Source organism: Bidens hawaiensis, unplaced genomic scaffold (assembly GCF_021521415.1).
Source record: "Bidens hawaiensis isolate Kalapana, Puna unplaced genomic scaffold, B.hawaiensis_p1.1 tig00000326_1, whole genome shotgun sequence".
NCBI classification, from domain to species: Eukaryota; Viridiplantae; Streptophyta; class Magnoliopsida; order Asterales; family Asteraceae; genus Bidens; species Bidens hawaiensis.
The window spans coordinates 6,885,001-6,897,082 of NW_027491025.1; the positions used below are offsets into that span (position 1 = coordinate 6,885,001).

A 12,082-nucleotide genomic window follows, 5' to 3' on the forward strand; every position below is an offset into this window, starting at 1 on the left:
AATATAAATGTATTCAACTGCAATAATTAACAATAACTCGGATCATAATATCACGTAGAAATATTTAATGTACATGATATTTGTTCGGTAGCATACCGCTCCTAACATCTGTACTTTTCGAAACCATGATAACTCTTCGGTTCTCACACTTTGAACCTTTTTTTGGAAACTATCCTCCCACGCATAGCATCTGAAACATAAATTAGATCGAACCGACATAATTTAGTTTTTCAAATTGTTCTCACTAACAAAGAAGGTATTGTAAAGGAATAATAAAAAAAATTAAGAGGAAAGAGACTTAAGCCTGTAAAGGAACTGAACGAGAATAAACAGAGCATGTTCGTCTCCGTTTGTTTAACTTTAACCAAACAACAATTAACGTATGGGGTCTTCTTATTTATGTACTTTCGTTAAGAAAATGAACGTGTTCGTTTATTTCCATTCATTACAATATAAATGAACGAACATAACTGAGCTATATTAGAACTAGAGTTAATTGTAATGTGGCTGAAAAGTTTAAATGGAAACATTAATGACCGTAAACTAACCAACATAAATGAATGTAAATCAACAAGATTAAATGAACGAACGTTCATGAACATAAATGGAAAAACGAGAGATGTATTCATGTTCGTTCGTTTGACTAAATGAACAAAAAAATCGGTTCGTATTCGTTCGTTTCTTAAAAAAAGCGAACTTGTTGTCGAACGATTCACAATCAGTTTACAGAACATTCAGTTCATTTACAAGCTCTGTGTCTGTGAGTTCATGTGTGTGTGTGTCTGTGTTTGTGAGAGAGAGAGAGAGACTTGACAGTGTCCATGGCAGCTAAGATTTCATTCATGAGACCGATTCTCTTGTCAGTTCGCTGCAGTCCTTCTTTAGACATTCTTTGCATATTGCTGATAACCAAGGTCTGTTTCCAAATAATAAACGTGTTTAAGATAAACATTACGTTTATATTATAATGTATGCATGTGTGAATATCTTTGTACCTGTATGGGGAACATGAGAACTAACAATAACGCACCAAGGATTGAAGCGACACCCAGTTGTTGGTAGAGAAGAACCAAAGCGATAATGATACGGAAAGGGGCAGACCACAAAGTGTGAAGTGACTGGGATACTTGCTGTTGAAAACACGATAATATATTATTCTTCATAAATAATTAAAATCAATACCCATACACCCAATGAACCCTTTTATTACAGATATGTTTTATCTCTGATTGGTCAAACTAGTAAAGTAACAAAATTAGCTAAAAAGGAAACATTAATGGGTCGAAATTCGCACAAAGTGTATTTCTAATGCAAAAAACCTCCTAAATCTTTTGTAATTCAAAATATCATAATAGTTTTTATAATCATATTGGCACGCTAATTGTTTGGACAAAAAGTGTTTAGTTGTTTCAAAATATATGACTCAGTAGGACACAAATGTTATTGAAACATGCCTGGAGGGATTCAGAATCGGTTGTCATCAAGTTGGTAATCTTCCCAGATGCAATCTTTCTGCGACTCTCATTAGTTAGCCTTAGTGTCTTCCGGAATACTGCAGCAATCTTGAAAGAAATCACAGGTTCAAACAAAAAAGCAAGAAAGATAGCATTTATAAATAAATGATAACAGAAGAAGGGTATGTAAGAATTAAAATGCAGCACCTTCCCAAATTATTTTTTGATATTTTACATGCCAATTTCCCAAAACATTTCAAAAGAAACAAGCAGTTATTGCACATGAGGAGAGTGAAGTTGTTACCAGAGTAGAACGAAGGCGGTATCCAACACGCATCACATTCTGAAAATATTGAGCCTCACAGAGCACACCAAGTACCTAAATTGATAACCAGTATAAGTGTAATAACTATCTTTAAAATTAAGTTAAAATGATGTAGTGGAAACAGAAGATACATTTCCTTAATTTTACAAAAAAAGCATACCGATCTTTTAAATAGAAAAGAATGACACTAATATATAAAGAAAGTTATAGAACTTGTACCACTCCAACAAAAATTAAGAATGCATAGATGTAACCAATCTGAGCTGGAGCACGTTCTTGCATAGCCTGAAAAGCACAAACAGTTAGAACAGAAATTAGGGGAGCTAGTTAAAGATATGGTGAAATTACAGCAGCCAATAATTTAGATACAGAGATTCAAAAAAAAACCTAACTCACCAACTTACAGCAGCTAATAATTTAGAAACAGAGATTCAAAAAAACAAGCTATCTAACTCACCAATAACAGCTGGTTCAAAATCAGTGGCCCGACAAATTGCGAAAGATCATTGCCAATCTACAAATAAAAACACCACGTTTAAGCTCATTGTATTACATTCACAAAACCAAAGAAGAACCATTATTATTTGTATCATATCTAGTGTTCGTTGCTCGGTTCAATGACAAGGATTCGGACACATTGAGTTCAAAAGATGTCCATATTGCACAAAACACATCAGAGATCCAAAATTCATGATATTCATCAAGTTTTTATTTTCGTAGATCTATTTTATTAAGTCAACAATAAAGATTTTTCTATATATATTAAAAACATATGTGATTCAAGACTATGAAAATATTCATAGGATACCTTCCAAAAGCCTCCCCACCAAAACCTGTAATCAAACAAACATGAAATATTCAAACTTTCTCGATCTTATCAAAAAAACGGCCAACAAAACTTTGTAGCAAAATGTTATTATACAAACCTTCCTCCAAGACTACGATGCAAAGCCCTTAAAAGCCATGGTTTAGGTTTACGAAGCTCTTCTGACCAATATATTTGGAATCTGAAGGGAAAATATGTAAAGTTATCATTAAGAATGAAAAATAGCACAGTTAAAAAAATGTAAGCAGAAACAATAGCATACCTGCTGTTTAGTGTTTCTGTCTGGTCCCATGTATCCAGTTTCCATATATCTTTTTCTGTAAGAGGTCTTTTGTATCCCAAAAGCATGAGTGGATCCATCCAAGAGAAGAAGATACCTAAAAAGAAACATGGAAATATATCATAAATAGATGCAATAAAGTATGCCATCAAAAGGTTAAATAAATGGTTTTGGTAGACAAATTTTTAACTAGTAAACTTACTAGAAATAATGTTGGTATGCCTCTCGGGACAAATTTGCTCCCTATCAGCAAGTTCTTCATATTCAGCATCATCCAAAGACTCGGCCCGTATTGGGGTATAACCCGGATAAGGATCCAAATTAGGAAGATAGACAAGCAAGCATAGTCCAAACAGAACCTACATCAAAGAATATATTATATATATGAGCTCTTGATAAACCAGTTTACAATCCAAACATACAACAATCATGCTGCATTCCATTATCGATATTGAAAATCAAAATAGGCTTAAAATAAGTAGAAATTAAGTTATAAGAGTGGCATTCTTGATGCTTTTTTAGGGTAATGATATTCTGATTATTTTAAAGGCATATTCTGATTATTTGAAATGCATGTAATCGTGCTGCAACCAAAGAGCTTAACGCCATTATTGAAGGTTTTTAATAAAAAAATGAAGTTAAAATAGTTAGAAATAAAATACAGAATGTTGGACGCATATCTCATAAAACTCAAGTCTTTATGATGAAACCTCCACTTTATTTTCATAAGGATCTTACTAATCAATGTTATAAAACTTACTTTTGTAAGTGGTGTTTTAATTAGTGGAATTGCTGTTTGAAATTAAAACCAAAGGACAATAAAATAAGTTCAAAATTACATCAACTAAAGTAACAAAACAAAAAAATAACTACACAATATTTAGAACATCTAACCTGTATAGCAACCTCACTGACAAAGAGATACAGAGTATCTCTGCAAAGAACAAGTTCAACATAAAATGATGAGTTCACTATATAGTTCTTTGTTCTATTTGCAAGAAACTTCAAGTGATACAGAACATAGAACAAACCTAGTGTAATATTTGCTCACAGAAAGCACAAGATTGAACAACACTGCATCTCCAAGCAAAGCATAAACAACACCGAACCTCACAAACCAACGGACTTCATAAACATATACCATTGTCTCAAGACCAATCATGATTAACATACAGCACCATGTAAAAGCCTTAATAAGTAAGGTAACAATCTGCAATGATAGATGCAAACAGAAACACATACATCAAATTGGCATGAAATTGGAAAAAAAAAAATATGTATACAAAAAGAAACAAACCTCATATGGAGCAAGACTAGTCTCTCCATCAACATTGAAAGCTGAAACGCCCATTATCAGTCTAAACAAAGGCTCGGCAGTACAATATAAAGCCAACAAGCCGAGCCAATAATTGTAGAGATTTGACCTTAGTTTGAACCTTTGCACTTTAAAATTTTTCTTTATAACCCATATCCTGTATATGCAAGCTCCCAAAAGAACAAAATGGGAAATACCAGTGACCAAAGAATCCGTTGCACAGGGTGTGTACGGCCCGAATTCATTTTCAATTGCTGTTGCCCACACACCCTTTTCCACTGGTCGACAATATGAATCTAAGGGCTTAAACCCCATCTTCCTCTGCTTAAGATGAACCAACAGCCTCTAAATTGTCAGTTCATCTTTTGTCTTTTTCCCCATCCCTGAAATTCAAATATTATAAACCACTCAGAATCTTGAGTGTAAAGTTTAAGACATTACATTTATGGGAACTCCATTCGCATGTTTGTAAAGATAAAATGAAACCAGAGCAAAAATCAGTTCAGAGTGTTTGGCAATAACCCACTATGATTGTAATTTTCTAGTCATCTTTGATAAAAATAATTGCAACAGAATAATCTGCAAGAAACCTGAATATAGAGATAAAATATGTATCTACCTAAATTACCTATCCAATTGTGATGCCTCAAATTGGAATAACTGAATAATCATTTTGGGGACCTATATTGAAACATAACTTTTACATGAGCTCAAATAACCAAACTCATACACCCATATCATGTTTTTAGTTGAATATCACAAAACGAAAAACATGTGAAACCGGTGCTGCAAATTCACAAACCACTATTAGTTTCTATCTTGTATTTACATGAAAAAAAATATCCAGACTAATCACGTGTTAATAATGCATCCTAACCCTATATTAAAGCCTTGAAGAATCCAATCCAACTCAAAATGGTCTAGAAACAATTAAACACCAAATTAATAATAAAACCACTACTAATTTCTATCTTAATATCTTAGTATTCACGTTAAATATTTTTAATAAAAAACGTGTAAATCACGCCTTAATTCATCGTAAGCCTATATTAAACCCTAGAACAGTCCAATTCAATTAAAACTTCTCTTCAAACACGTGAACAAACACTAAAACAGTACAAATCAATAATAATAATAATAATAATAACAATCATGAAGGAAGAACAGTCATGGCGTTCAATTCACGTGTTAATAATTCATCCTAAGCTTATATTAAACCCTAGAACAATCCAATTCAATTAAAATTTGTCTTGAAACATGGCAACAAACACTAAACCGATTCCATTTAACAGCGCAAATCAGTAATAATAATAATAATAATAATAATAATAATAATCATGAAGGAAGAACAGTCATGGCGTTGATTTCACGTGTTAATAATTCATCCTAACCTTATATTAAAGCCTAAAATTATAATCAAAATCAAAACACGTGAAGGAAGACTAAACCGACTCCATTAACCAGGTCAAATCAACAACAACAATAATAATAATAATAATAATAATAATAGGTTGAATCGGAAGAGAGTATGTATGTATTTATATGTATAATAAGTAAGAGTGGTTATGGAATTAGAGTTAAGCGTTGAAATAAAAACAACAGAGAGTGATTAGCGTGGATTTCATCATCGTCAAGGATTAATTACCTGCAGAATTGAGATCTGTGGAATAATAATAATAATAATAGCCACAGAAATGAAATAGATGACGATGATTATGTTAAAAGGTGAGAGAGATGAATGAATATATCTATCAATCGGCGTAAGAATATGATAGAATGAATGACGGACGGACGGACCTTATAAGTTAAGAGGAAAGTGAAAACAAAACGAGTGACACTGATGATATATATATATATATGCTGGGAATCTTTTCCTTTTTCATCTTTAATACTCAGGAGTCAACCTGCCATAATAATATCTTCATCATTTTCATTCTCACAACACAACCTTAATGCTTTCACACACGTGACGTGCACCTTTCATTTTTTTTACTTTCATTGTGAGAAAAGTTAAAAAAAAAAAAACACTTTACTTTACACTATGGTTGGTTAACTACGATAGACACACACCACTTAAAGGTCATGTGAGGACCATGGGAAGAAAAAGGCAATGTGGTATGGAGAAAATGTTTACATTGGAAGAATGGAGTGGTCATCCTGAGGCACTAGGCAAGCACTCCAGCAGGGTGTCTCGCTCCGCCGTTGACACTGGCCCGGGTGTATCGGCCCCCAAAAAAGTCATCATGTTATGGGGTATACATGTTGCTTCTTCCATTCTTCTCTCTCTCTTTCTGTTTCTATCTCTCTTTACATATTAACGGTTGACAAATGGATTGGGGTGATATATGATCATTTTCAGGGTTGAAAGATGGTTGGGAGTAAAATGACGTGGCGCTAACGTAGAGGTTAGTGAGTGGTAGAGATAGCTAGGGGTGGGATGACTACTCCCACCACCCTTATAGAGGTAACATGTCATACCAGTCGTGTAAATTGATTTCGTCAACTTTATATATTGGTAACGTGATTAGTTACATTTTAGTGGTTTTACTAAATATATATACATTTTGATCTCGTAGTATAAAGCTCGAAAAATATGATGAAAAAGCATTCGCCTCTTTTATTTTCAATGTTTTTTTAGTTCAAATTTCAGAATATTACAACTTATAATGACATGTATATATGAATAATTACTTAAAAGTTATTACATTAGGTAAGATATTTTATTAATTAACATTAGTTGTGATAAGGGACGCTTTACCTAAACATTCAATTTTAGATAGAGAAACGTAAGAAACATATAATTTACTTCTACATGTTGCATTACAAATCTAATGAAAGAGAAAACGATAGTGTGGTAACTACTATTTATATAAGTATTTACACGTTATACTATTAATGTATAGCAAAAGATATAACTGTTTTAAGTAATTCACTTCTCATAGTTTACTATTTAAGCGTGGTTATGTAATGACTTTTTAGCTAGAGAAACGTAATTTTAGATAGAGAAACGTAAGAAACATATAATTTACTTCTACATGTTGCATTACAAATCTAATGAAAGAGAAAACGAGAGTGTGGTAACTACTATTTATATAAGTATTTACACGTTATACTATTAATGTATAGCAAAAGATATAACTGTTTTAAGTAATTCAATTCTCATAGTTTACTATTTAAGCGTGGTTATGTAATGACTTTTTAGCTTGCTTATCATATTTTGATCCATTTAACTTTAGTTACAAATGGTTAATTTTTGACATATAACAGTAATAAAAGTTGCGCACCGAAGGCTATGGGGCATACATTCACGCTCCTTAATTCTACGTAGGCATCACATCACCTAATTTACCATATTTCACTCCACCTCATTCTAAGAAAATTGTTTAATCTCCATTTACCTCTCTTTATTTAATGTAAAATTGATTATTAAATTATTGTGTGTGTAGAGGATTCTAAAGCTTCTGTTAACATTTTAGTCCACCGTGCATTTAACGCCTCTTAACCCATGAAGATAGTGATATACCACTCGTTAACCATATTAATAAGATATCAACTACATATTAAAAACCAAACTTTCTTTCCCTCACACATTTACTATTTATTTTTGAGAGTTTTACTGGTCCATGTATTTTTCTCATTTTTTATCCTTTTCTTTTTAACTTCTTTCAATGTACAAATGACAGAGTTTTCAGTACAACACCTCACCAACCGCCGTGCCCGTCTTCAGCATTGCCACATCATGTGGCAGACGATACGGGTGTTGTTTCGGAGAGGTCGCTGACCACCACACCACGGCTCGATCTCCGACTAGATTTAGGTCTTAACATATCATTTTTATTTGTGAATTAACAAATAGGAGAAAAATACGGACCACCGACACCACCACCAAGTGCGGTCATCATCGTCAATACTACCACCCATACACGTTATGGTATAGTTTTTCTTTATTTCGTCTATTAACTTGCCACGATGAGTGAATTAACGTGGCCAACCCGTGTGTGCGATCTAACGGTTTCGGTGCAATGCACGAAGCTCGAAAACTAGTTTTGATAAAGCATAATAAATAGGTGAATATGTACTCGCTAACCTTTCGAACATGACATGTTTTGAGAAAAATACTGAAACCAATTTTTGATATTTGAGTAATGAGCTTTTAACTAAACTGGTATTAGAGGGAATGTAAAGGTTTGAATTGTAGACCATAAGGTCTCAAGTTTGAATTCAATCTTAACCGGGTGTTATCGTAATGAGCCTTCAAGCGACGGGTTTTTTTAGAGCATAAGATGAAGGGTTTAGACTACCAGCGTTATCTTTGATCATAGGTGTATATGAGATCACTTTCATTGTTGAATTACCACAAATAATATGGTTTTATTCGTTGTTCATTAAAAAATTGACTAAGACAATCAATCATGTGGGTGTGCATCACATAATCTTCTTGTATGTGTCACAAAAGTGACTAACACACGTGTCACTTTAAAGTTTAAGGCAAAAGTCTAGGTACGATGTGTGTGTGGTGCGTGATCCCATCTACATAAAAATGATTTTATGTAATTGTTTCTATATACTTTTTATGAAGGAGACCATATAAAATAACTTTTACTTTTCTTTAACAGAAATAACTTTTATTATTATTATTTAATTGAAATGTCAATCCAATGCGTCAAAACGGTGAAAGTCAGACTACAAGATCAAAATATTTTAATTAGAGCAACTCGGCTTTTGTTAAAATTTATATAATAAGATGTATAAAGACAAAACAAAATCTTGCATTTTGTGTTTTTTTTTAACTAACAAGTACAAATTAATTGAGAAACAAAATTAAATCGCATGTAACATTACAATAAAATATCAAAAAACAAAAATAAATGCAAGGTGTCTTCAATTAGTTGGTTGTCGCCATAGATGAGTCACATCCGTGATGGCACTAACAAGGTGTCCGCTCATGGACCACTCACACAAGATGGTGTAGTGTTCATGTAAATGCGAACTTATGAAACGATTTCATCGTAACCTTTCATGGACCATAACACTCGCTCTTAGATAGGTTTGATGGAGAGAGTGAGTTGGCCGTTTTTATTGATTTAACGGTTGAACCATTATTTTAATGTTTTTCATTTAATTTTGTTCTTAAACATTAAAATAATGAAGTTAGCCTCTAATTATACTATATGCATAACTAATGATCCAAAAACTTAATAATAATAACAACAATACCAAAGGTTAAGACGATTGTCTTGGTTTATGTTGCCCATGGCACATTTTAAATTTCAAATTGTCGGTCGAAGTGTAATAAGTCATCAAATTATCGAAACTGAATAGTGAATTGTACCGTATGGATCTCAAACATATTTTTTTGTTTAGATAATTCAGTTTGTTTTAACTATTTATAAATACCCCTAAGTCCAAATATAACCATTAATGAATAATTCTACTATGTTAGGTTTTGATACTTGCTAACCTTTTCGACTATGATACGTTTTGAGCAAAATCCTGAGACCAAATTATGATATTCAAGCAAATTATATCACATATTTGCATGTCATATAGGTGTCACACACATGTCATTTGAGATGTGACGCAAAACTTGTTGGGTTTCTATGAAATTAACAAGCTTAGTTAACCATTTGACTAGTCACAATTAAGGCGGAAGCGTGATATTTACAAACTAAACATATGTATCCATGTGTTTATATATGTATATGTTCATGAATAACCTAGTTTATTCATGTTATAAGATTACCAATAATCTATTTACTAGAAACCCGAAGCAAGGATCAAATGATACGGAAAAGCTAAACTATCAAGCTTGTAAACACTTACATTCTTAACCCTTTAAGAGTTTAGTAGATGGTTGAAGAAGATGATGATGTGAATGCTAGACTTTCAAAGGAAAACCCTCAAACGGAATATACCCCGAGCCTCCAACACACACCGAGCTATGCTAGGAAGCTTGAACACGAAAAACCCGAGACCCGAGCCCTTCCTTTTCTTTTTGCCGTAAACAAGAAAGAAAGAAAGAAAGGAAGAGTTGTTGTTGTTCTTATTTACTTGAAAGTCTTGAACCTTTTATATAATGAGATCATATCTCAATCAAATCATTTGTTAGGTTTTAGTCAAGTGATCCTTACTCAACCTCCAACAAACCTTACCAACTTTGACCAAGTGTATGGAGTGTGTATGACTCATGTTTTTATCATATGTTTTATACCTTATAAAATATATAAACACCCCATATTTTATAAAACATTTTATAAAGGAACACATGGTTAAATAATCATTCCAATAATAATTATTTGAATAAATAAATTAACCAATTAATTTATTTAACACTTTCAAGTAATTATTCAGAAACCCGATTTCTGAATGTGTCGTGTTCTGTATTTGTTTTATAGATCATATCTCAACAAATACATAATTGGTGTGTGTCTAACTCGTTATTGGGTATGACCCGACTTGGATCAAACACGGCTAGCCACATTAACCTGATTATGCGTCTCGGGCATACGGTATTCCAACAATCTCCCACTTGCACGAGACTCATAGGAAGTTAATGCTAATGGTGAATACCGCCTAACAACAGGTCACCACCCCTAGTGTGTTTGACTAAGTGCCATTCAATAACATCATCCCCTTCAAGTCCATACTTGATATGATATAGGTAAGTCTTATCATTACATCCCTTTGTTACTAGATGTCCTGTCAAATCGAAGAGACACAGAGTGATCATTCTCTCAACGATTTAACTTAACAGGCCTTAGACATCTAAACTCTCAACACATAAGAGGAACAAATCCCATCTTGACTGCATACATCCTCGTTGACATCTCATATAATATCTGAGCTCTTTCTTACACGTCATCGTGTTACCGAAATAACAAAGAATAGAGTCAAGATATCAGACTTGATGAAAAACCAGATCCGATATGCATCTCAGGTCAAAGGACACAATGATACTCGCCTTTACTCAAGGATTACTTATGATCAATTGCACTAACTCCATGCAGTGATCCTTGAGAGCGGATCATGTCCAATATTTGTATCCCACAAATATCTATGAACCTTGGTGGCAAACCTATGCCCTATATTCATCACATGAATATCAACCAATCCGAGTTCATAATAGTCTTAACTTCATACTTGTTCCCACAAGTATGATCGACTACGGACGTTTAGAACAACATAAGTCATTCATGGATTAAACATGCAAATATAGAACATAACTCATTGAATAATTAAAACATAATTAATTTTCATGAGATCCCCATTACATTCGTTCTTATACAAACACTAAATACAGATTAAATCCACTCACTAGAATACCGAAGTCCTAATGCACAAACATGACCCTCATGCTTTGGCCTATCGAGGAGCTTCGTGAGTGGGTCCGCAATATTTTGATCGGTATGAACTTTATGAATACATATCTTTCTCTTTTCAACTTCATCCCTTATGTAGTTGAATCTGCGCTCAATGTGCCTCGTTTTCTGATGAGCACGAGGCTCCTTGATCTGTGCAATAGCACCTTCATTGTCACAGAATATCTCTAGGGGCTCCTGAATGGTAGAGATAATCCCTAGATCCATGATGAACTTTTTCATCCATGCAGCCTCTTGGGCTGCCATTGAAGCGGCGATGTACTCAGATTCTGTAGTGGATAACGCGACAACATCCTGCTTCGAACTCTTCCAAGAGACAGCGCCTCCATTCAAAATGAAGACATATCCCGACTGTGATCGAGAATCATCTCGGTCAGTTTGGAAACTCGCATCCACGTAACCCTTTACGACGAGTTCCTCCTCACCAGACCCATATATTAAAAACATATCCTTAGTCCTTCTAAGGTACTTTAATATATTCTTGACAGCCATCCAATGACTGT

The 12,082-nt window shown here is 33.5% G+C and overlaps 2 protein-coding genes across 2 annotated transcripts in view; both read right to left on the bottom strand.

Moving 5' to 3' along the window:
- The window catches only part of LOC143622421 (ABC transporter C family member 2-like), a 15,494-nt gene extending 9,609 nt beyond the window's left edge, over positions 1-5,885 (bottom strand). Inside the window, exons 1-16 of the mRNA XM_077093580.1 lie at positions 5,846-5,885; positions 4,183-4,583; positions 3,917-4,095; positions 3,780-3,819; positions 3,088-3,244; positions 2,868-2,982; positions 2,706-2,786; positions 2,588-2,612; positions 2,237-2,293; positions 1,999-2,064; positions 1,759-1,833; positions 1,455-1,562; positions 996-1,130; positions 810-916; positions 97-190; positions 1-17 (exon numbers count right to left, since the gene is read on the bottom strand). The exon at positions 1-17 is cut by the window's left edge and continues 151 nt beyond it. Coding sequence (XP_076949695.1) covers positions 1-17; positions 97-190; positions 810-916; positions 996-1,130; positions 1,455-1,562; positions 1,759-1,833; positions 1,999-2,064; positions 2,237-2,293; positions 2,588-2,612; positions 2,706-2,786; positions 2,868-2,982; positions 3,088-3,244; positions 3,780-3,819; positions 3,917-4,095; positions 4,183-4,515 — 1,589 coding nt within the window. The 5' untranslated portion in view covers positions 4,516-4,583; positions 5,846-5,885. The remainder of the gene's footprint in view (positions 18-96; positions 191-809; positions 917-995; positions 1,131-1,454; positions 1,563-1,758; positions 1,834-1,998; positions 2,065-2,236; positions 2,294-2,587; positions 2,613-2,705; positions 2,787-2,867; positions 2,983-3,087; positions 3,245-3,779; positions 3,820-3,916; positions 4,096-4,182; positions 4,584-5,845) is intronic.
- Positions 1-12,082, bottom strand: part of LOC143622433 (photosystem I reaction center subunit psaK, chloroplastic-like) — a 154,189-nt gene that overhangs the window by 55,192 nt on the left and 86,915 nt on the right. The gene's annotated exons all lie outside the window — the stretch shown is intronic.